At 42.1% G+C, this 26,336-nt stretch overlaps 1 protein-coding gene across 1 annotated transcript in view; it reads left to right on the top strand.

Moving 5' to 3' along the window:
- RYR3 (ryanodine receptor 3) overlaps positions 1-26,336 on the top strand; it is a 586,345-nt gene that overhangs the window by 278,346 nt on the left and 281,663 nt on the right. The window contains exon 5 of the mRNA XM_044392456.3: positions 2,959-3,066. Within this exon, the coding sequence (XP_044248391.2) occupies positions 2,959-3,066 (108 nt within the window). The remainder of the gene's footprint in view (positions 1-2,958; positions 3,067-26,336) is intronic.

The following is a 26,336-nucleotide window of genomic DNA, read 5'->3' as shown; positions in this document are numbered from 1 at the left end:
TTCTCTCCGTGCTGAGACTCGGTAAACACATGCCGCACGCCTGCCAGGTGGAGTGACTGAGGCACAGGCTCTAGAGCCCAGAGACAAGGAGCTGACCTCCTGGGGGACCCTCATGCTGCAAACAAATTAGCTCTGATGGACAAGTGGCCTGTGCTCATTTCTTGAGGAGCGTGGAGGTGGGAGCTCAGGCCAGTGTGGAGCTTAATTAAGGATGGCAGCTGGTGTAGGAGGCCAGCTGGCCCTGTGCTCCGTTTATGTCACAAGTTACTACTTGCATTTTGTTTTCCTCCAGGTACTCCTGTTGCCCTGTCTTCTCCCTTGCCACTGTCCCCGTGTTGTTCTTTGTGCTCTCCAACTGGTGTGACCTTATCCCCAAGCAGGCTCCAGACGAGGACCACACTGTAGAGGTAGAAAGATCAAACTGTTAAGGAAACGGCGTAAACCAGGGCAGGTACAATGCTCTCATTTGAGGTGCCTTCCCCCCCCCGCCCACTGTCTCCCACTTACATGGGCCCATTAGTACCAGTAATGACGTCATGACTGCCTTGGGACCTACCCTATCTGGAGGGAAAAGAGAACTATGATTGGCACGTGTCCCGTGACTATTGCTGGTGGACCTCCATCAGGACGGATGCCGGCGGAGCACTTCCGCCTCCTGTCCAAACAAAGCAAAACCAGGGAAGAAAGAAAAGTGACTTAGAATCCCAGGGTCTCATGCCAGGGCAGGGTCTCCAGCACTTTGGCCTCTGAACGCTTATGTCTACAGGAGAATGGGCTCCATAGGGTTCTGGGAAAAGTGAGCGTCAATGTTGAAATCATTCAGTTGATTAGCCAACAAGTACCCTTTAGAGTACCAACCATCACTGCAGACATTCCTGAATAGAAAAATCTCCAAATCACCTGCTGTAGTGGAGGGGAAGAGGAAGAAACACACAACCCCTGGCTCTTTTGCTTCCTATTCTGGTGACATGAGATCCAGGTAGACTAAGAAGTGGTGGGAAGGAATCTCTGTAAAATTTCCGGCGGTGGCATCCTATTTGGGGAAGCTGGGTTAGACGATACATGTTTATGGCATAAGGCGTTTAGGGAAGTGTGTTATCATCTTGTATGCGACTCATAACAATGCCGTATGTGCTCTAGAAACACTTTCTGGATGTGACGCTGTGCCCCGCGTGAACAGCTGTTTGCTCGCTCAAGCCCCATACAAATGAGTTAATTACCTACAGCAAGAACAGACTCTGAAAACAAAGCAAGAAACATATAAAATAAAAGCTGTTGTCTCCTGATTATAGTTTCCTCCTGTAGTCATTTTCATAAAAAGAACCAGGCAATTGTGTGTTACACCAGAATTCTAGGAAGATTGGGTTTTTAGGATTTCGGACTGTGGTGACCCTGAGTAGAACGTTAGTTAGTAGAAAAGTCCTCAAAGTTTAAGCGACCCAGAGGCCCTTAGCCTTTGGGATAGGATTACCCATTCTTGGCTTGGGGGTCTGAAAACTTGAAATAGTGGGTCCAGCAAGTAAAACATCATTTTATTTGAGGGCGTTGAGGTTAAGAGAGGGGTAAAGAATGCATGGAACACTTCAAAATTAAAGGAAAGTTAGATATTGCCCATTTCATTATTTTAAAAATGAAAATGTTGAAGTCCGAGGTTATCTGTGCCTTAGTAGTGGGCTTGCTTTGTCTTTTAAACTGGAGCTCCCTGGAAAGAGTTTTACCTGTCCCAGAGGGTCAGACATAGCTGTTGGTGACTTCTGGCCCTCATTCCTCACTCCTCTTATTCTCCTAGTGGCCATGTTCTCCTGTGTCCTATAGGAAACAAAGGCTTGGTTTGTAAGTTGATTACAAGCTATATTCCCAAGGAAAATGGGGTACCATGAAAGTAGAATGTAAGCTCCTCCAAAGCATGATGTTGTGTCTTCATATCTTTCTCATTACCAAGCACTGTGTTTTCTATAAGTGTAATACTTAAATATTTGCTGATTGAAAATATTCTAGTTGTGAAAAATATCTTTAATATTTCCATCAGTGGTCAGAACAGTGTAGCATTACGTAGACAGACTTTGGAGACAGACTGCCTGGATTTGAATCCCACTCAGCCAAATAGAAGCCATGACCTTAGGCAAGTGACTTGACTTCTCTATGCCTTTGTTTCCTTGTCTGTAAACTGAAATGTTAATAATTCCCGTCTTACAGGGTGGTTATGAGGATTCAGTGACTTAATAGATTCAAAGGACTTGAACAGTGCTTGGCACAGAGAAAGTACTCAGCATTAGCTATTACTAGTCAGCATGCAGCAAAGGCTGTCTTTAACTGTTGTTGAGAAATGTTCCAGAACGAGCATGAATATTATATTACCTGAGCACATAATAAATTAGAGTGATTGTCGTAGGGGTCATCAGTTCTTATAGTTCTGGACATTTCTTTGTTCAGAACTATATTTGTACAGCTCTTAATTCCCTCTATCACCTCTTTATGCTGCAGTATCCAGGTTTTCTTAACAAGTAAATAAATTCCCTAGCATGGTCACTATTGTCTAGAGCCACACTGTGGTCTGTCCATTGCCCTCTTACAGATTATTGTGGATGAGGTCCCAGTGGCTTTCTTCCTTTGGTCCTGCCCAGGCATCAGTGTTGGTCAGTGTATCTTTCCTTTCCCTTCTTCAGCAATGCTCTATGTGTGTTCTTCTCCTGTATGTACCACCAGCCGCACTCAAGTTGCTCCTGACGTCTTGGTCACTGTTTCCTTAAGACTTAGGGATTTTCTTCTTCTCATCCTTTAGAATCCAGCTTGAAACCCATCTTAACTTGAATAAGAGAAATCTACCTTTTATATTCCTATTCATCCATCCATCCACCTGTCACTGATTCATAGGCTCTTTGCTCTTGAGATTGTTATTGTGTGATCTTTCCCCAACTGATATGAGTAGGTATCCTCATTCTGGTTTTATCTCCACAGTATGTTCCTCCAGATCTCTGCGTCTGCAATTTTGTGCTGGAACAGTCCCTCTCTGTGAGAGCCCTGCAGGAAATGCTTGCCAACACAGGTGAAAATGGCGGTGAAGGGGTGAGTACCTGATTTACGTCCTAGGTGGGGATTGGGACACACCACAGCCCAAAAGGACATACTTTATTTCATTCCTTCAGTTTCAAACCAGGAAACCGTAGGATCCATATAGAGATACTAAGTCTTTCTCTCTGTATTTAATTCTTGTTATTGAGCAACCCTAATCCTGTTTCCTTTGGATTCATCAACTTCCACCAGAAAATGGAAGAGATCACCAATGATGCTGCATGAGCAGGGCATAGGACATTGAACCTACTCCACTTCCCTAACCCATAATCCGCCAGGAAATGTGAGGAGGGCATTGAGATGGACGGTGCCTTTTAGGCCGTTCTTTTTTCTTGGAAAAACTCGCATCAGAGATTTATGACTACCCCCACTGAAGTACAGCTAGTTTGTAGCAGTTTGGTGAGGATTTTCAGTAGAATTCAGTCTTTGAGGACTGCACAATTTCACTCATGATGAGAAAATGTAGAGCAGTCTTGAGTTTCTGTTGTTAGTAGAATTATCCTAAGTATTCAACTGCGGGCTTATGCTCCCTAGCTCCCACATCAAAGTCTTTAACCAGAGACTTTTAGAATAATTTTGACTCTTTCTTTCCCAAATGACCCACATCTATTTATATCCATTAATCATCAGGTATTTTAATTCTATGGCCCGAATATCTCAAATCCAAACATCTCTCTCTATCCCCCTGAGATGACTGTCCTCTGTCTTCTGTCTTCCTTTGCCACAACAGCTTACTAACTGCTTTGATTCCTTCTGTACTTATCTACCTCTGCCGCCATTTTTTTTTGTTCAGCTATTATAATGTTCTTCCCCAAATGCAGATCTAATCATTATACTTCCCTGTTTTAAAACCCTTTGTCTTTCTATTGCCTTGAGAAAAATTCCAAATTCTTTAACTAGACATAAAGCCCTTCAGGATTAGTGAGCCCTGTTCAGCTTTCCTGCCCTATCTCTCACCACTTCCCCCCAGACACTCAGTGTTCAGCCGTATTGAATTCCTTTCACTTCCTCAAACATGACAGTGCTCTTTTGCCTCTGATCATGTGTGTCAGCTATTCCTTCCATTTAGAACAGCTTCCTCCTCTTGTCTGTCTTCCCCTGTGTAATCTCTACTTCAAGGAACCAGTTTAAATATCAGATCTACTGAGAAGCCTTTGTTGACCCCACAAGTCTGGGATAGGTGTCCTTGCTTGAGCAACAGTCAGTAAATAGTTCTCCTCATTCTGTACTATAACAGCAAGTCTGATTTTCCGCATCCTATACTGGGGAGTGAACTGCATGTAGGTAGGAACAATTTGTAGTACCTAGCACAATTTATTCTCACTTGAGTCAAATGAACTCATACATAAAAAAGAAATGTCTCATTTATGGTAGAAGAGAAGATGACCATGGACTCAGGGGAACCGGTATTTACATGTAGGTCATCTTCCAGCTCGTAGTGTGATCTTACATGAGACTTATTATCTCTTGGGGCCATAGTGTGCTCACCTATAAAATTAGAATGTTTAATTAGTTTTCTAGAGTTCTTAACACCAGTGTTTGTGATTCTTCGCTCTTTTGGTTTAAAATAATATGCTTTTGTCAGCCCTCTGAGAATAGCTTGGTTTTGTACTGCAGTGCATTAACACAGGTGAGTGAGTGTTCTTTGGGTGTTCACTGAGGTCTGTGTCTGCTTCCGCCTCACACTGACCTCAGTTCCAGTGCTTTCCTCCATGGGCCTATATCCTTCAGCTCAGTGGAACAAATCTATTTTTAATTCCTCATTCTTTTTCCCAAACTAACAACTTACCATCTATAGACCACTTTGGTGAGGGGGAACTGGTCGATTTGGAATATTAGCACTTTCAGTTTCAACCAAGATCGGCAGACTCTGCCTACTTGTGGCCCGAGGATAGAAATTAGGAAGATAGAAGCTACGTTAACTGGAAAACTATCTCTTGAGCATTCTTTTATCCTGTTTTGCTCAAAAAGTGTATTTGAAAGGACTTCATTTTCATTTAGCTTGAGTGGTTCAGAAAGTTCTGTACATGACAAAGTAAATTCAGAAGTTCTGATTATAATCCTTGCTCTTCTTAATTTCCATGCACTTAAATAATAGTCTTATGTTGGTTTATCTTAAAGAAGAATTAAATAGCCACCACTCGGTTACCCCACTCGAGCACTGGGTGTTATAGGCAGTTAATGAATCATTGAATGCTACATCAAAAACTAATGATGTACTGTATGTTGGCTAATTGAACATTAAAAAAAAGAAAAAAAGAATAAAAAGAAAAAAGAATAGTAAGTAGCAATTCATTTTCCAAAGAGAATGTGATGACCAACTTGTAAGAGTGAGTATTTAGTTTGGAACATACAAATAAGACCTACCTTAAATACCAGCCATGTTGGAGGACAAGTTTACTCAATATAATTATGTATTTCAGGGACCGTCTTTAATTTACCATATTTAAAAACCAGTACATTAAATCTTATTGGGCGATGCATTCTCTTTGAAAACTAGAGTCCAAAATAAATGATCTGTGACATTTATATTAAATATTCATTGGATAACAGTAATCACCGTGTTGGGTCAGACTCTGAAATTTCCCATATGTCATGTTACCTTTTTGTGCTGTTTTGCCAAACAAAGATAATAGTTCTCATCTTGACACATGTCGTCGTCATCATCATCATCATCGACTAGCGATCTTAGAGCTAGGAGGAAGGGACTTGGAAGGAGAGCTGGAGTCTTTTGAAATTATTAAGATGTTATTTGTTGGTGGTTCTATTAACTAGTCACCTGGCTAACAGTTTCAGCTACCGTAACCCTCTTGGAATGCTCTCACAATTCCATCTGGGCTGTTGATCTTTACCATGAGAAATAATATTTTTATATAACCTCTTGAGTCTGATTGTTTTGCTTTCCTGAAGTGATTTCTGTGCACATTTACCATTAGTATTTAATTTGATTTTATATGATAATATTCAGCAGGGAAGAAAAAGGGGGGGGTGCAGGAAGTGAGTTAACATGACAGACCATAATGATTCTCTGGGAAGCCTGGGGATGTTTGAGTGGGATGACGCTTCCTTTGTATGCCAGTCCATTCTGTTTGGAAATAGGCATTTACTGCTTTTAAATAGATATTACTTTCACTAATGATCATGACTGCCACCAAATGGGGTGCTTTGAAGAGTGTAATTTTTCCTTCTAGCCATAAATTGGTCCTCGTGTGGTGTGTCTGTTCACTGCTGTTGCAGCAACTGAACATGTTGAAAAAATGACTTTCGTCATTTGTTTATTCACGTGATCAGTGTACAGAAGTCTTTCTGCAAGGATTTACAATTCAGCGATTCCCCTTGCTAAGAGAAAACAAAGGCGTCCACTTTGTTTAACAGAGTTTGTTCTTGAACTGTCCTGAGCTATAGCAAGTAGCTTGTGGGACCCAGCTTTACCCAGCTTTCTTCTTTGAAAAGAAGAAAAAATGAGGCCAAGAACGTGGGGTACCCCCCAGAGTCCACCCTAGCTGAATTCATCTTTGGTTCAATTTGACTCTGATTAAATCCTATCTGATTTTATTCTGGAGAAACTACCAAGAGATAGATGTTTGGCACTGTGGCCAATTAAATGGCTGAAGTTTGAAGTAAAATCCCTGCATACAAATATTAAAATAGTTTCACATTTTTGATTGACTGGACCTACAATATGTGAAATACCCAACCCCTTTCTGCAGGACATGGCGCTGAAAGGGATGGCTGCGTGTCCCTCCAAGCCCTCAATCTCGCCATTCCTTGGAAATAACTTTGAAGAGAGAGCAAGCAGCATTGGTCATGAGAAAAGCTCAGTCTTTCGAGCCAGGCAGATATTTTCAGTCTGGGCTATATGCATCGGGTGACCTCTGGGGCAAATTATTTTTCCTTTCTATACTTTACTTTCCAAATCTTCAAAATGCAACCTACCTCATGGTTTTGGTAGAAATTAAATGATAGAAATCTCTACATGTGCCAAAAATATATATTGGTTCCTCTTCATGTCCGCTCCACTCCCTCCTTTCATATTCAAATGCCTCAGGGGAAGGAGAAGTCCCTGTTACATGACCAGGTGCACAGAACTCCAAGTGGGTTTTGAAGTGCATGGGCATAATGCTTTTAAAAATGAAAGGCCTTGATTAAAGCCTTACCATCTGCACTCCTTCTGATAAGGGCTCTGGTTTTCTCTAAAACTTGACTTAATCATTGTTAGACTTCTACCACTTAAAAAAAAAAAAACCACATATAAAATGCATTAATGTTATGATTGACCTGTTAATGTTATGCTTTACATAAGACGGAAGAACACGTAACATCATGAACACCTAAGATCATGCTTCACTTTAGTTGCTAAAATGTCTAGAATGCTAATACGCAATCAGCCTTTTAACCTTGATTGGGAAATGTGACCTGGAAAGCTATTACTTCTGCAAGAACTTTCCTCACAGATAACTTCACTGAGAGGTAGATCTTTAATTTCCCATATTACTTATGTGATAGGCCCACTAACCCTCAAAGGAGCGTCAGGCCTCTTTCATTTGCCTCTGTCTTTAGAGTGGGAATACAGCACACAACACAGCTGCGAGAGGAATGCGCAGGCATGGTCTACACCACAGTTGCCGTGTCTGAGGAGGATGGGCCGGCGCCTTCTGGGAATCTAAGGATTGTCTCCTGGCACCATGTGACCTTAGAACCGGCAGTGAGACTTAATCTTCCATTATGCTGTATTTGTGTAAGGTCATTAAAGTGAATGTCATGAGATCCTTACCTTGTAGTCAAGTTCAGGACATTCATCCATTTTATAAAGTCACAGAAAGGTGGCAACATCATTTAAAAAGAATCTGCGAAAGATACAGCCACCCCGAGATTGGTAGGTAATGCACAAATCAAAACAGGTGCTGATGAGGAGAGTTAGAAGCCCCTGGACTGAAGTTTGAACTCCAGCTGTGCCCAGATGGAGAGATCTTGTATGAACTCATCCAGAATGAAGAAGGCTAATAGGATCCTTACCTCTTTGTTCCTTAGCCCCGAGTTCCCACCGTTTCTATATTGTAGAAGAGACGGGGTCCCCATCATCCAGACTTAGCTGCTCAATCTGAGGTTTTTGCCGTCCTTTCTTAGTTGTCAGCAAAGAGCCAGAATGAGAATCTATTTTGGTGTGTGTATGGAAAGGGAACAAGGTTGATGGAGGAACTATGTATATAATTCTAAGTAAACCTCATCCCCATTGACATTCTTTTAAAGACTACTTTAAAAAAAATCATTTAATGAATCAAATCTAACAGGCATTAATTACACCGTTATAGTACATAAGCTTTCCTCTGGAGAAAGACTACAAGGTCACTTCTGCATGTATTATGATATAAGTCCTAGGACCTGCCCGCGTATGCCCTAAAGCCAGGGTAGCCAGGATCCACCGAATAGCCCCAGTGGGTGTTCAAGTCCGAATTTTCTTGGCCGTCATTGGTAAAAGCCACTGCCTCAGGCTCCCCAAGCACCTCCTCAGCGCCCGCATTTGGGAGCCCATCCCCGACCCCCCCAGTGCAAGCACCTGTCAGGCTGTTCATTCTGGACATATTACCCCTGCCTGGCCCCTAATTAGAGCAGGAGGCCACGGCATTAAGCTTTTACTTGACTTGGCCCTGCTTTTTCTTTTGAAGTGGAGAAAAATAACACTCCAATTCTGGTTGCTTCCCTTTCTATTTTAACTTACAGCTCATTGTCCATACCTGCTACAAAAATAATATTTTTTGTATTTAAAAAATAAACCTATTTGGTGAAGTAGTTCTTACATGTAAAAGCTTGGGGGAGCTTATATGTCAAAAACTACTCTTTAAACTCTATCCTGTGTTAGAGTTCACTCAGACTGGCCCATTGGAGGCAGCCTGTTTGAGGGACGAACCAGGGAGGCAGGTGGTTTTGGCATAGTCCTGGCGCTGCCCACTGGAGGTCTGATTGCGCCAATCTTCTGCTCCTCTGGGCTTTGGTTTCACCATCTCTGAATACTGACACCACTTAGATGCAGAAGAACTCTCTTCACCCAGTTAAAAAGGAAAAGCATTGCTACCTTACTTCTTCTGGTGTGTAGCCCCTCACTGCCTAGCTGTGGACATACTAGTCTGTTTGTGTTAGCCACTGTTCTTGAGACCCTGCCTCCCATAAGTTTAGGTAGAGCTGAATCAGTTTGTCTGTTCTCTTTCTACCCTGGTGTGGACAAAGAAGATGAAGATGGACTGATGACTATGTAATTTTAATTATAATTATTTTTTCTGAGACCTGACGACTCTATAAATTTTCTTGAAGAACTTGGGATGTATTGATGTATTCCGTAGGTTTGGCAGAACTTCTTTCTTCAAAGAGCCAGACGTCATTTTCAGAAATTAAGTAATCATGAGAGGCCTCCAAACTAAGGTTTTTAGTATGTTTTTTCACAGACCAAATTGTCATTAAGCATATATCCCCTTTCTTCCTCCTTTCTTTTCCCCTTCTGACAGTTCTTTCTCATGTTATGCTATGATTTTAGGATTTTACACTGATATAATGGGTTTTAATGTTTCTCGGGTAAGCTGACATTTATGAAAACATATGCAAATAACTCCTAATTCATTTTTAAGCTGGACTTGTGATAACATATCCAATTAAAATATGCCATCTGGAAGACCTTAGTTCATGGTAAGAAGTACCTTTTCAGTTAAAAAAAAAAAAAAGCGAAATGATTGTTTGCAGTATTTCTAAGAAAAAAGAAATTCCAAGTTTGCCTGATGGGGGTACTGACCATTTTCTTTGGGTGGATTTCTTACATAAATGTACTTACGAAAAAGTACCGCATACAAATTTAGGCTGTAGCACGCTGCTTCTTGTTTCTTGATGACATCAGCACTGTACGGTGTGGGGGAGGGGAGTATAAACAAACTTTTCCATCTAATGCCACTGCTAACTCCTAGCTAAAATAACCACATACTCACCAGGTGGGAAATCCACCCCCTTTATTCTCATCGGGTTTTGTGTTTTTTTTTTTTCCCCTACAGTAAGCATCAGTAGATTCCTCAAATTACTTGAAAGCTTTTGGCAAGACCTGCATCCACTAAAATATCCATTTACTGTTTTGTTTTTTATTTTGCTAGCTCAGTGACCTATCGGAATGGGTATGTTATTCACTCCTTTAATATACATGTACTTTGCATGGACAACTGACTCTTCGTGCCTCTGCAATGAAAAAAAAAAAAAAAAAAGCAGCCCTGCACCACACACTTCAATCTCATGGCATTAGACGTGGCTGCACACTTAAAAATTTGTTGCCAGGCAGCTTGTTAAAACTGCTCTGCAAGTAGGAGAATGGCTCGCCTGTGGAGTCGTTTTTTCCCGTTAAGACATTGAAAGTTGTTTTTTCGAGTCTGTCTTTTTTTATTCGGCATGTGGTCTGGGTGGGCTGTGGCCGTAGGTCTGAACTTTGTGAAACGACAGAAGTGTGCAGCCTTGCCTTCACCCCAGCTTGTCAGTGCTTCCACCCTCCCCTGGTGCCATCGTGGGATTCCAGCGCTGCTCTTCTGTGGGGCTGGAATTCATCCTCGAAATGGAAAAAGCTAGTTAGACTCCCTTTCGCCCCCAACGTCCCCAAAATGAACCGGCAGAAGAACAAAATGTTACTTGCAACCATTAAGAATAACCATCAAGGTTAACTAGCTTTTTACATTTCCTCATATCCCAAGTAGAAGCATTTTCAAGTGAAAACCCATAGAATGAATTTTTAAAGCTCCTGACTCTCCGCTGCCCCCTCCTCCTCCCTGAATATAGTGTTTCAGCTTTAGTGGAATTGTCTTTTCTTTGGGGAAATGTTTTCATTCGGAGTAGGGTGCCTCATATTTAAAATCGATATGGCTTTGTGATTCTGGTGGTGTTTTGCAAATGTGATAACATTTAGCCTTGCTAATGTTACACAAACCCTCTTTCCTTTCTTGCTGTTGACCTTCACTGCTCTGTTAGTCTAGTCTTGTCCTAATGACCTCAGTCATCCTAGAAAGTCCGAGCTTCATCCCTGTAGCTGGACTAAAGGCAGTTCCTTGTGCTGTGTTTTGTTTTTGACATTTTAATTGCAAAAAACGTAAACATTTTTATTATGGTTTCTTAGAGGAGTGAGGAGGGATTGGGGCCTCTAAGCTTTCTCGAGCCCACGCTGTGTTAGGTAAATAGTTGCATTCTTAGGGGGTGTATTGATGAGAGATTTTGCTGAGTTAAAAAAAAATAGTAACTGTTAAGTTGGGGCACAAGAGCAGAGATGGGTTGTAAAAATGGATCTCAGCAGCATTTTTAGGAATGTGTTTTAGTTCTAAATTATAACCTATTTGAATTTAGGTGAAATCTTTTGTGTTAAAACCCTTGCTTACCTTTTAAAAATGAAGCACATTTGGAATTCAAGAAATCCTGGGAGAATAGAAACCTTTCAGTTTATTTATTAGACTTTCCCTTTGATCGTGTAATTTACTTTTTAACAGCTACCAGCGTTTAAATTATATATTTGTAGGGAGAATTGAAAGAACTAGAAAAAACTCCAACTTATTTCCATTTCATGAAAGTTTAATGAAAGCACCGAGGTGGATATTCTGGTGAACAAAAATTAACTTGGTGCCAAAGAAATCCTGATCTCAACTGGCATGTTGATCCTCAGTGGAGTCAGAAACCCTGCGGCCAGCACCCCAGCCCTACGATTACTGCCGTGTGGTTCTAGAATGGAAGAACCTAGAATTTTGACCAGGTGGAATCAATGGAAAGGAAGCAAGAATATGAACAAGAAGATTCAGGGGGCCCTTGGGGTAAGAAGACCTCATGCTCTGCAGAGAGCTGGGATGGCAGAACGAACGGTTCTGTTTTTACCTGTATTTCCTGTGCCTGTCCTTAGGCTGGTGCTGAGTGGGAGGGGAAGGTGCCGAAATAGTACCCGGGGAGGGGGGGGTGTTCTGGCCTGTGCACTGCCACTCTCTGTCCCATGCTGTGCCCATCTCATCTGTCAGCAAGATGTGGCTTCTGACTACATAAGTGGCCCCTAGACATCTCCAGACACTGTCCTGGAATAAGGATTTGCAAGTCATCAGGAAAATAATTACAATATAGGAATTGTATCATTAAGCTAACTTCATGAATGGAAAGGTCTACCTTTTTAATTTTTTCTCTTAAAAGATTTATTTATTTATTTGAGAGGGAGCAAGTGGGGGGGCAGAGGGAGAAAGAGAATCTCAAGCATCCCTGCTGAGCATGGAGCCCGTCGCAGGGCTTGATTAGAGGACCCAGAGATCACGACCTGAGCTGAAACCCAGAGTCCGAGGCTCAGCCAACTGAGCCACCCAGGCGCCCCTGCCTTTTTAAAAATTTTCTATGATTGTCTTCTTTTTTTTTTTTTTTTTTTTTTTACAGTTTTTATAGTCTAATGGCTATCAGGTTGGTTTATTGGTTCATTTATTTATGGAAAGTATAGTGATAGCGTAGGTGACCGCTTTCTTCTTTCTATTTAAAAAAAGTCCTTACTGGGCAAAACGTAAGTTTGGCAACGATGTTGAACAACGCTTCGCTCCTGATGTTGAGTCTGCAGCAGCTTTTGAACTTTGTGGCCCATAAGGTCTATTCTTACAAACTCCATGTTCTCAGTAGTTTTCCCAACCGCCAGATGTGTGTTGGCTTAAAAGCCGTTGCTTTACAACAGTTTTGTTCGCATGAAACCCAGAGAGTCGGCGCCCTTGTGGGTGGCAGTCGTGCCCCTCTTCCTTGGTGGGTAACTCCAGGTCTGACCTCTGTTGCACCGGGGAGGCGTTCGGAGTTTCTAGGCACCAACTGCACATCCTTTTTCATTACTGAGAGACAAGTGGACCGGGCAAGTTAATAGGAATGGCCTGCTGCCACGTATTACTGATGCACGGCTGGAGGCTGGGTTCCCTGCCGCCATTTCCCTGTTGCTCGTCTGCCTTTATGAGGTGGAGGATGGTGGGCAGGCGAATGGAGACGTTGTCCTAAAAGAATGAATTGTGGGAAACAAACAGGGTTTCAGAGGGGAGGGGGGTGGGTGTTGGGCAAGGCCAGTGATGGGTATTAAGGGCACATATTGCATGGAGCCCTGGGTGTTATACGCAAACAACGAATCATGGAACACGACATCAAAAACTAATGATGCACCGTATGGTGACTAACATAATAAAATAAAATTTTTAAAAAAGAATGAAAAAAAATAAAAATAAATAAATAAAAGATGAAGTAAGGGCAGTTCCCATGTCCGTGAGGCCAGCGGCACACAGGTTTTAGCTGAAGAACAGCCTTTGGGAATTGGCTTGAGAAGGTGCTTCCTCTTCCCTGCTCCCCTGAGTCCTGCAGTCTGGGCCGGGTGGGACCAGTGATGGAAACTCATGGCAAAGAGTATTCCTGAAAGTACCTGTTTTCATGTCTTTGGCAAGATATTAGAAAGGTAAGGTGAATGCAGTACTCAAAAAAACAAACAAACAAAAAAACCAACCCAACTAGAAGATAAATAAGTATTTAGCTATATACACATTAAGTTTATGACTTGGTCTTAGAGATTTCCGGAATTATTGCTGGGGTACAAAAGTCTTCAAGTTATGTGTTCTCAGTGGGTGTGGGTAACTGAATCACCATCGCTGAGGCACCTTGAGTCAGTCGGCAGAGACCTGTGGCACCGACTCTCTCAAACTGAACGTAGCGCTCTGCTTCCAGTTCAGGCACAGTTACAGGCCCGAGAGAAGCAGTCATTTTGCCCCAGGAGTCTACAGAGCTGTCTCCCGGTGATAGGACCCTGGCACCTGTATGTCCTGCCCACTGGAGTTTTCCCATGCCAGCTTGGGAAGGGACATTTTTGCAAACCCTTACGCAATTTTAGGATTCATACAAATTCTGGAAATAATGATGTGACATGGTATAATATCTCCAATTCCTGTTCTTCCTCTGAGCCTTGAAAGGGATCTGATAGCTTCTTTCTAGAGATTTCCAATAATGGGGAAAAGGGAGGGTATTTAACAAGAGGCATTTCAGAATCTCTTGCTGTGCTCAGGGAGGTATGTGTTGAGGTGGTATGGATTGCCTTTTCGACTCCCACACCCCACCCCCGCAGGCCTCCCTGGCAGGGTGGGACAGAGGGCCTGGAGGCAAGTCTAAATGGCAAGAACTACAGTTCTCTGACCTCAGGCAATGGAACTGGGTCACCCAGGGGGTGAGCAACTGCTGTGTCCCTGTTCCATATTCCTTGCTGGCAGCCGCTTGGGTGTGTGAAGGGTGAAGCAATGGGGATCTGCAGATCCATGATTTATTAGCTGCACTGATTTCTGTCAAAGTCAGTGAGGGAGACGGAAGGATGGCAGTATTCCCGTGCCCTCTCGAGAATGCGTTCTCAGGTTGACCTGTTTATATGGAACTCCACTTCCTGGTCTTATAACCCCAATCGTTACCTTTGGCGCAGATCCCTCATAAACTCCTTGCTGTCTCTCTCCCCAGGTGGAGCTACCTAGGCCACGGTGGCTTCACCTCTAACATTATTTACTTCATTTGCAGTTTTTTTACTGGATTTTATTAGCTTGAGCTGTTCCCACAGCAACCAGGAGGCATAAGTTCACTCTGCTGAATTCTGGCCCTGACAGATCCAGGTCCAACTGATCTCCTTTTACCTAATGTTTTGTGCTCACAGGAATTGCAAAATACTCCTCAGATCTGCCAGTCCCTTTCTCTCATTTGGCTGTCTGTCCCTAAGCACTCATTGACTTGTGCACTTTTTTAAAATATATATTAACTTCATTTTAATTTTGTTAATGGACCTTGGTGTTTTTCTTTCTTGTGGATAACAGACATCACTCAGCATTTGCACTTGTCTTTCCAGACATATCCCCTGTATAAGAGGAATCTGTTTGTATCTGTCCTTTATTTTCCTCTATAGTGATCTACTAAAAATATTCCAACAGAAGAAAAACAGTTTTTCATTTCTTGTATTAAACGGTGTTAAGAAGCTCCAGTCTCTTCTTCTGAGGAGTGATGTCACAATTGTTGTATCTTGAGAAGTGTGCCAAGATAATCAAGACGTCTCCATATTTGGCATTTACCTATGTCTCATCCCTTAAGAACTACTTTCATTTTGTTCAGGTTCTAGCACAAAATACAGGTATATCCAGCCCCAGACAATCTTGGTTTTAACAAACGTGCATGTGTCTAGCTCTCCAAACCGAAAGACTTTTGTATCTATAAGGTCTATTCTAAATGCACTCACTTGATCTGGGAAAGGAATCTTGGGCTGAACCCAGCCTTTCCCCACATCCCAGTGGGTTCCAGAGCAGGGGCAGGCTGAGATAATACCCTACCGCCAATGTCCCCAACCTCCTTTAAGCTAGGGCCACCTGGCTCCAGAAAGTCCAGTTTGTAGCCCATGAGATCTTGCCCAGCATTCTGTCCCAGATAGAGCTTCTACAATTTTTCAGACTGAATTTTTTTTTAAAAAAAGGTAACCCCCATGGTAGTTCACCAATAAGGGAGCGGGGCGTCATCACCATGGTAACAAATCCGTGGCAAGAGCCAAGCACATAATCCCTCATCCCCGAGTTCTCCTACCTGCTCAATAGCCTCTCTGTTCTACGTCCTTGTTTTATAATCTAGTGATTGAAAAATAACATCAATATAGGACGATCATAATTTGAACTAAGACTTTTAGGCTATTGGAAACTGGACGGTACATTACAGTGACCTTTCCCCACACCGTGGCACCCCATTCCTTGCTTTAGTATTATCTTAGACTCGCATCTCTTTCCAAATACCTTGCATATTCCCAAATACAGTCGTCATTTTCTCTGTGACGCCCAGACCTCTTCTGCTTGGTCAGGGGGAGCCCGTGGTGGCCTTCTGAAAGTTACTGCTGATGTCTTTGAGAGCATCCTTGCTCCAGTGTGGCAACAAGGCAGCCCAGACCCGTCGTAATTCTTCTGTCACAAACATGAGCTTGAATCTGGTTCCATTTCATGGAGAGCAAGTCAGAGACGAACCTCTGGTGTTAGGGATGCATATTTAGTGGAGGAGATAATAACATGATACTAAAGGAGAGATCACTTCAAGCACCTTAGTGATACTTTATTTTTATGAAGAACATAAAGATCACAGTGATATCTCAAATATAATTCCGGTCTCATTCAGTTTTTCTGTGAGCTCTTATTAAACTGTTATGTGAGCTCTTATTAAACTGTTTTGTTTTTTCTCTTTGAGGTAACAGATTTCCTGTGGTCTGTAGCTATATTGTACTGAGCTCTGCTTTCTCCATTTATTTAAAGAACACTTTTGGAGTGCCTACTGTACGCCATTTCCATCTTCTGGTTTCAAGGCACCATTTTCTAGTGTGTTAAGGAAGATCTTCCTTGATTCTTCAAGCTGCATAAACAGTTACAGATGAGTATGGATTAGTAGGCAGTAATAGCTTACCAGGAATTTTTATAGCTGCCTTGGCTGAAGTCCGTCTGTCCCCCTGGCTCTCCTCCTCACTTTGGACTGACTCTCTTAGATGACGTGTTACCTTCTTCCAGGTTCTGGGGATCATTAGCAGCAGCATAATAAGCAGAGATCAACTAGAATTCTTTTTTTTTTTTTTTTTTTAAGTTCTATTGAGATAAGATTGACATACAATACTTGTGTAAGTTTAAAGTATGCAGCATAATGACTTGACATACATATATTGTAACATTATTACCATAACAAGCTTAGTTAATATCCATCATCTCATGTGGTTACAAAAATTTTTTTTCCTTGTGATGAGAACTTTTAGGATTTACCCTCAGCAACTTTCAAATACACCATATAGCAGCGTTACCTACAGTTATCAATCATGTCGTACGTGACATCCCCAGTACGGATGTATCTTATGATCGGAAGTTTGTCCCTTTTGACCACCTTTACCTAATTACTACTTCTGATAACCACAGATCTGATCTCTTTTTCTATGAGTGTGCCTCTTTTTAGATTCCATATATAAGTGAGATTGTACAGTTTTGTTTTTCTCTGTCTTCTTTCCCTTAGCATAACACTCTCGAGGTTCATCTATGTTGTCACAAATGGCAGGATTTCCTTCTTTTTGTGACTGAACAGTATTCCTGTGTGTGTCTGTGTGTGTCTGTGTGTCTGTGTGTCTGTGTATCTAACAACTTCTTTACCCATTCATCTGTCAGTGGACACTTAGGTTGTTTTCATGTCTGGCTATTGCAAATAATGTTGCAGTGAACATGGGGGTGCAGATATCTCTTCAATATCGTAATTGCATTTATTTTGGATAGATACCCAGATGTGGCCTTGTTGGATCATATGGTGGTTCTATTTTGAATTTTTCGACGACCCTCCGTACTGTTTTCCACAGTGGCTATACCAATTTACATTTCTACCAGTGGCGCACAAGGGTTCCCTTTTCTCCATATCCTCGCCAGCCTTGTTATTCGTTGGAGGGTTTTTTTGTGGAGTATGGTGGGGAGGATAGCTATTCTGACAGGTGTGAGATGACCTCTTATTGTGGTTTTAATTTGCATTTTCCTGATGATGAGTGATGTTGAACACCTTTCCATGTATCACTTGACCATTTTCATGTCTTCTTTAGAAGGATGTCTATTTGGGTCCTTTGCTTAGTTTTTAATTGGATTATTTAAGGTTTTTTGCTATTGAGTCATCCAAGTTCTTTATACACTGGATATTAATTCCTTATCAGATACATGATTTGTTAATATTTTCCTCCGTTCTGTAGGTTGCCTTTTCGCTTTGTTGTTGTTTCTTTTGCGGTGCAGATTTTTAGTTCGACATAGTCCCACTTGTTTATTTTTCATTTGTTGCTTGTGCTTTAGGTGTCACATTAAAAAAAAAAATCCCTTGGCAAGACCTATGTCAAGGAGTTTTCCCTGTGTCTTATTCCAGGAGTTTTATGGTTTCAGGTCTTACATTTAAGTCTTTAGTCCATTTCGAGTTAATTTTTGTGAGTGGTATAAGACAGGGGTCCAGTTTTGTTCTTTTACATTAAATATCCACTTTTTCCAGCATTTTCTGAACAGACTGTTTTCTCCATCAAGTGTTCTTGGCTCCCTTGACAAATATTAGTTGACTGTGTATGCGTGGGTTTATTTCTGAGCTCTCGATTCTGTTCCATTGGTCTATGTAGATCTGTTTTTACGCCAGTACTATACTGTTTCGATTACTTTATCTTTATAATAAAGCTTGAAATCATGGAGTGTGGTGCCTGCTGCTTTGTCCTTCTCATCCAGTATTACTTTAGCTTTTGGGGTCTTTTATGGTTCCATATAAATTTTAGGTGGTTTTTCTACTTCTGTGAAAAATGTCATTGGAATCTTGATAGGGATTGCAGTGAATCTATAGATGACTTTGGGTGGTATAGACCTTTTAAGATTATTCTTCCAACCCATGAACTCAGGATACCTTTACATCCATTTGTGTCTTCTTTGGTTTCTTGTATCAATGTCTTGTACTTCTCAGTATAAAGAACTTCCACCTCCTTGGTGAAATTTATTCCTAAGTATTTCATTGTTTATGGTGCTATTGTAAATGAGATCCTTTTGTTTTCAGAAAATGCATTGTTTTTGATGTTATTTTCAGTACCAAGTCACCACATTACGTTAAGGGTAACTACCAACACCCCTGGGAAATGATTGATTGATTGATTTTTCTCTAGCCATTGAAGGAAGCAAATGACAGCACAACTGAAGTTTAGTTTTATTTTTGGGTTCGGATTGTGAACCCTACTCCATGTTTCTGAGCTGCTCCCCTCCTCCTCTCACAGAACGCTGTTGCTAATTTTAATATCTCTTCTTTCCCTTGCCCAACAAAGCTTCTGTTGCAGCTCAAGGGAAGTTGGGTTTTACTGTCAGTCTTAGTAGGTTATCCTTCCAATGTCAGGTGATGAATTTACTGTCCGCACAATGGGGAGAAAAATAGATCCAATGGTGCTTTGCTCTATCCATTTCCTGGCTTCCAGTCAAAGATCGGAGAAGACTTCCGTTTTAAAAACAAACAAAATACGTTTATTTTTCTCTTCGACAGAGAGCTGGGTGGTGGCTGGAACACGGAGACCTAAACTAGGCTTCTGAAAGGTGGGCCTCTGAAAGCAGGCATACGAATGCACTGCTAAATGTTAGGGGATTTGGAACACCTCTAAAGGACATGAACCTCACATACATGGAAAAGTAGAAAAATCGTCCGTTTTAAATTGTAAAAATTGCACATCATAAAATTGTAAATTGTAAAAGTTGTAAATTAGAATGCAGAGTGCTGAAATGCACCCTTCAGGGCAGGGGACTTAGAAAGGACAGAACCAGAGTGAAAACAGCAGAGATGACTGACTAGGGAGAGGAGTGACCCAGTAGTAAGAGAAGAAAAGTAAAAGACCTTTCCCCTAACCTGCTCTGTTCTTTGTCGCAAACTCTATCTTTTCCCAGGCCCGGTGGAGTCCAGGATGGTGGGGAAGGAGGTCTAGAATATGCATGAGGCAGCTCAGAAAGAGTCCAGCTGCCCTTTGACATGATGAAGAGGGGTGGGTCTGGGGGTGGTCATGATGGAACCCACCACGCATAGGTGACAGTAGGGGTTTTTGTCTTTCCACCTGTCACATCGGTGGCAACAGAGCTCAGAAACAGAAAAGCAGAGAAAGTCAATTTTTAGTTTGACTAAATCTGTCAAGGACTAGGGAAGCAACCGTATTTGTTCTTTGCTTCAGTGGGATTCTAGAGAAATGCTGAAAGGAAAATCAGTCACTGGTCCAGAAGGACAGTTCTGAGAACAGAGAAGTACTTGCTGGCTGTATATATCATACAGATTACTTGGATGAGGTCTCCGACGTGGCTGAGGAGTCCCAGAAGGGTGATTCTCAAGACTGGCTGTACATCAGAACCACCTGAGAGCCCGGGCCCCATCACAGACCTACAAATGAGAATCTTAGAGAATGGCCAGCTTTTTATACTGTAGGGGATTTGTTTAGCTTGCTTTGTTTTCATTTTTAATGCTCTACCAGTGATTCTGATAGAGAGCTGAGATTGAAGATTACTTGTCTAGAATCAGTCCATGAGATGTTGAGAAGAATTGTGCTACTGTTCTCTGAGCAGAACAGATAGGAAGTATTAGGGGCACCTATCTTATCCTTACACAGGCCCATACGTATATAGAGCTCTTAAGAATCAGTTTCTCTACCCAAGGCCACTACATGTACTTCAAGGAAAGATGTGTGTTTGTTTTGCTCCGATATATGGCCCTAGGCTTATTGTATGGATGTAGAGAGAACAAGATGAATTGATCTCTGTCCAGCAAGGTTATAATTGGGACTGGTGTGAGGAATGAAAGAATATCCAGGAGAGAGAGAAAAAATAGGTTAAGGAGTGCAGGAGAAAGGAAGGAGGATCAAAGATCAAAATAGAATTGATTTCATTTTCTCTCTCATAGCCCACATGGGTAAAAGTGTTCGCACACAGTAGGACTCAGTGGTGGTTTTATGATAAAAACTTATTCCTATTTTATTATCCATAGAATGAACAGAGATTTTTTTTTCCCTACAGAAATAGTAGATTAGAGAGAGTGTTTGATTTTTCATGTCAAGGTAATCTGACCTTTCAAATGTTAAACTCTTTATAGAAAATATTCAGTATATATTAGTTTGGGATGAAAGCCCATGATTGGGCAGAGAGCTTAGTCTTGACCCTATGTGGCTGCTGGTCTACCGTTTCATCAGAGGCCTGATGAATGATGAGTATGGGTGGTTCAAATCAAAACCAGAGCAGTGACTGGAAAACAAATCCAGCTGCTGGGGTTCTTTATGTAAAGAATGAAGGGGACAATATCAGGTTCTTAGAAGTCTGTTAGTCAGCTGTGAGACAAAGGGGGAAACATTAATTCAGAGAAAAAAAATAATTGCTTCACCTCTTTCCAAGGTATACTTGCCATCAATCTAAATGTCATTACTACCTGACAAATATCTCCCGTCAGTTTGTTCTCTTAAAAGATACAATAAAAAGAAACGTGTTATAGCTGCCATTCTGGCTGTCTGGTTTCCCTGGGACATCCATGTTCAAAGGAAAGCACAGATGTATCTAGAATGACCCTGTGCTGAATTTGGAGGCGTCCCAACAGCCGGCTCTTTCCCCACCACGGAGAACGCTTATCTTCCTGTTTCAGAATCAGTGTTTGTAAGGGGCGTCTCTGTGGCTCAGTCAGCCGCAAATCAGGCTCTCTGCTCAGCAGGGAGTCGGCGCCTACCTCTCCCTCTCCCTCTGTGCTCTCTAATAAATAAGTAAATTCTTAAAAAAAAAAAAAAATCAGTGTTTATGAAATCCTGGCCCTAGTGGGAACCTCATAAAGTGATTTGGTTTGTTCCCCAAACTCCATGGATTGAGGGGGGGGAGAGGAAATGGTTGCACCTGTCTATATAGATTCTCATGGATCAAAAACTTATGTTTAGAGACTTGAAAGGGGATTCCTGAGTTGTCTTCTGCTGTGGGATCAGGGTTTAAGTCTGCACTGTGCAAGGACTCTTCTTTCTCACGGGCTTAAGTGCTCACAGGGAAGAATGAATTCCGGGTCACCGCCAAAGCGGCTCTGCAACCCCCAGCTCATCTGAATCCTCGCTCAGATTTTACCTACTAAAATCTGGGTAAGGTTTCGGTGAAATGGGTGTCAGAGAGGTTTTTCCTGCACAGAATACCTCCCTGCTGCACAGCCTCTTGCTGGAGACGATGCTCGAGACCCAGAAGTTAGCTTCTCAGATCAGGCTGCGGCCTTTCATCCCTTTGTCCTGAAATATTTCCATGTGGCTGGGCAAGTTATGAGCCGAACAAAAATGAGATTGCCAGAGTCTTCTCACCGAGGACAAATAATTCTAGGTGCTTCCAAGAGGGCAGGTGGGCTGAACTGAATGAGTTAGAAGCTGTGGGAATGGTACATTTGGCATTGGTGGGAGGTGGTTGGGGGTGGATTGTTGGCTTCGTGTCCTCCCTACTTAAAAAATGAAAGAACGGAAACTAGTCTGTTTTCAGGCACAGCTTTTGGAACATTCCATCCTTCAGTCCTGTGGTAGGAGGTGATGGGAGGGGGAAGCACTGAGGGTGTGGGAGGTGGGGCTCCCTGGTGTCCCGACCCCTGCTTTCCCTGCTACTAGAGCATTTAGCAGAAGGAACAGTGACTTCGATAGGCCTTCAGCCAACCCGAGTCAGCCACTTCTCTCAGGGGTCCTATTGTGCCTCACAGCCTCTGCTATGTGGGCGTGTGGTTTCAGAAAGGCAACTGGGGAGACAGCCATGATCCCTGAACTTGGGGAAGTGGGGCTGTCAGGTAGCACACCTTCCTCCTCTTTTCTAAACCTCATTAAAACTCTATTTAGTTATTTCTGTTTTTAACAATATGCTAAGAGACCCGTCAACGATGCTAAGACTATGGCCTCCTTTCAGGTACATTTAGCTGAAAGGCCTGCACTGTCCTGGTTGAGTTGCCCCAGACTCACTTGAAGAATTTCTTACAGGAGAAACTCCTTCAGGGGATTCTGCCCTGAAGGTGTGGCTTTCTGTAGACACTGGTTCAGGCTCCTCGTAGAGTTTTAGATCTACAGTAACACTCCCGTTACAAAGAGGAAATCAGGGTGTCAAATTAGAAGAACGGTGCCTTGTGCTTCTCTAGTGTTTTTATATCCCAAGAGGGCGAGCCCAGGAAAAGCTGGACTTGGCGGTTAGCTCACTGAAGAGGAGAGTATCTGATTCAGAAAAGGCAGTGAAGGAAAGCGTTTGGTGGCCTGCACTGGGCTCTCTGGGATGTCACACACACAGTAAGGGGAGTCACATGACCAGAAGGTGCTTCGTTGTGGTCCTCTTCCCTGACTCTGACTTCAGAGCCCAAGTCAAACTAATGTGCGCATGTACCCTCCCATCCTGGGCCTGCGCTTTCTAAATTTCAATGCACTGCCTAATTAGCAGTAAAGAAGAAAAATCATCCCTGCTACCAGGAGTTTATAATCCAAGACCTGTTTGGAAAATGTTGCCGTTTGAACTGGGGAAGTATTGTCCGGTCCCATCTGCCCTCCCGTCTTAGAAAAGTGGGGACTTGGGAGTTTGGCCAGAGGCGGGTAATGGGCTGGCCTATAGCAATAGGGGGAGGTGGACCTGGAGTCTAGCAGCTGGGGGAGGCAGCCTTGGAAGCATGGAATAGTGGAGAGACCGTCTCCAGGAACAAGAATGGGATCCAAGGCGAGGGGTCCTCAAAGGACAGTCTGAAGAACCAGTGTGTTTGGGATTCCAGAAGGAGTGATTTTCTGTGGCAAGAGATTTTTTCCTCTGGAGTCTGGAGCTGGGCCTGAGGGAACTTAGGAGAGGGTCAGAGGGGTCCTGGATAAAGACTGCCTCCCTGGGGTTTCCACTTAACATCAGGAAAGAGCTAGACTCTGGATTAATGCAGAAAAGAAGGCATACTGCTACGCCTTCCATCAGCCCTTCAGGCAGGAAAAGTCATTCACTGAGGATTCTGGCAAGCTAATGACATCCTTGAGCAAATGCGGTTTTAACAAATAGACAAAACACTTTTAGAACACTCCACTTTCTTTAAAACGTGCAACAGTTGTTGCCCTCAACACGCATGCGTGTTTTTTTTTTTTTTTAATTGAAATGATAGTAGTGTTAAAAATTTGGGAAAATCTCCACTGGTTCTGCAACCAACCAAATGGCTTTTGCATTTTGATAGGCTTCTTTATCATTCTTGCTTATACATAACAGTTGAAGGCCTTTTTCATTCTGCCTTTTCACATTGACCTGTTACACCACATTCCTCTGTGTTTCTGGTAGCCTCTGTAATTGACTTCCTTAATGGCTGCAGGATAGAACATCCTAAAGAAGCCCATGATCTACCAAATAACATCTTTCTTTTAGATATTTAGGCCCCTTCCAGGTGTTTCATTTGCCTCCATTATAATGCTCTTATCACAACAGTGTGAATTATTCCCCGAAGTGAAATTACTATAGCAAAGGTTATGGCTCTTTTATACATTACCACATTGCCATGCAAAAGAGTTGCACTCAGTGTCACAGCTAAATGGCAGCTCTGACAGCATTGTATTTTTCCCTTTTTTTTTTTTCAAATTTAGTTGATGTAAAATGATGTATAAAAATCGCTTTAGTTGTCATTCCTTTCATTACTAGAAGAGATAAAAAATCCCTTATCCATATGCTTTAATTTTATTCCTGATAGGAATCCTTTATTCATATCCTTTGCCTGTTTCTTTACTTGAGGCTTATTTGTTTCTTACGTTTCAACAAGATGCTAACCCATTTGTCCTGGTGATACAGAGTATTCTGTAATTTATTAAGTGTTGTTTCCAGTGTTCTGAAGTTCAGTGATCTTGGTACAATCTTATCTGGTTTTTGTTTCCTTGGAGGGCATCTGTTACTTCGTAGCTTGGATAAATATTAAGTCTGTAAAGGAATGTGGACCATTCTATTACATGCTAGTTGTTCCAGAATTTAATTTTAAAATGAAATATTTAATTCTGTTATCCATCCAGAATCTTTTAGATTTCCTGTGGCTCTTCCTGAATGCTTTTTGATTTGCTATCCACCTATCACAGAGACATTTGGTTAATAATCATGCCTCCCCCGACCATGTACTAGAAGTCTGCTTTGTCACATGCTGTACTTCATCTTTGTTTATGGACTGCCTGTCCTGTGCTACGTTCTTCTTTTTGAACCAGTACCAGAAGGAACTCATTAATTTTACCTCATAACATTTACTAAAACTTAGTTCCCTTTCAGAATAAAAATTTCTTAATGTTCATATTTCCAGGTGAATTTACAGCAATTTTGTTGAATTCAAAAATACTCTATTGGAATTTTCATTAAAACTGCGTTAAAGCTGTAAGTTAAATTTGGAAGAACAGGCATTTACAAATATTGGTGTTCTTATTCTGTAATAAAGTACACCTTTCCATTTCACAAATCAAATTAAATTTTATAGAATAAAGGTTTGTGGTTTCATTTTGAGGGTTTAACTCATCTAAGTAAATTCCTGAAAATTGAATCGTTTTTATCAGTTGTGAATAGAATCTTTGTGTTTTCTGAGAGTAGCGAGTTACCTGACTGTACTGTTAGCTGTCACTGGGGTGTTTCGTTTTTTTGTTTTTTACTTATATGGCATCATTACTAGTTGTCACTTGTATCGGAGGAAATGCAGTCATCCTGAGCAACATAAAGGAAATATTGCTCCGTGACCTTCTAGAAAGGTTTCTTTCTTTAATAGCCTGAAAGAGTAGAACGGAAGTGCGGTAGGGAAGGAAAGGAAAATGAAAGCATGCACAGTCACAGCCAACAAATTGATTTCGTGCCGTCCACGCTCTCCCAGGAAGGTGGCCTCTGAAGCCTTTCATGGGGTATGTTACATTCACCAGGGAGCTTTCCCAGAGCCTGGGACCCCCAAAGAGGAATTGGGGTTCCAGATTATAAAAGAAGGTAGCTTAGAGGTCTAACAGTCTTGAAATACTTAGTATGGCTGGAGAGAAGGATCGTTCCCCTTTGTGTGTTGCCACATCAGGCTTATCTTACAGGGAGGCACCGTCTTTGGTAACCACCAAAAGAAATGTCAGGGATGGAATTCATTTTAAAATTACAGGCAAGATGATTGAGTTAATGATCTAGTGGAACATGTTTCTTCTGGACCTGGCATCAGGGTGCTTTTACCAGCTTTGCCCTGCCCCACCCCCGTCCCTGAGGTGGGACCAAATCATCTCCTCCCACCAGTGGTGACCGTGGAGTTCACTTGTGGAGGGACAGGACTGCCACCCCAACGAAGCCTTGCAGTCTTGAGGTCTGGATCCCCTGTGAACAGGACGTGCAGTCTTCTGGGTAGCATATCACATCTTTCCTGGAATGTGATTCCTGAATTAGTCAAATTGTGGAAACAGTTAGTAGAATGTGTAGTTCGACCCAGGTTCAAATCCAGGCTCACTGCTTACAAGCCGAATATGGGCAAGTTTCTCTTTTCCCATCTGTAAAAGGGAGACAAAAGGACCGCTCTGTGTAGTTATTATTTATTTATTCAGGGAGTATGAATATGAGTGCCGCCTCTTTGCCACGCACTGATAAAAGTGACCTTGACGTGGCAGAGAACTCAACAGACACACGGACCTTACGTCCTTGGGAATGGTGGAGGGTAGATACATAACAAATGTCTCAAGAAATAATACAGCAGCAAATCATGATAGAGTAAGGGTGATTTTCTTTTAGAAGGGG

This window comes from Ursus arctos, unplaced genomic scaffold, assembly GCF_023065955.2.
Source record: "Ursus arctos isolate Adak ecotype North America unplaced genomic scaffold, UrsArc2.0 scaffold_36, whole genome shotgun sequence".
NCBI classification, from domain to species: Eukaryota; Metazoa; Chordata; class Mammalia; order Carnivora; family Ursidae; genus Ursus; species Ursus arctos.
The sequence above is the reverse complement of the archived record's forward strand: the minus strand, read 5'-3'. Positions and strand labels throughout refer to the sequence as shown.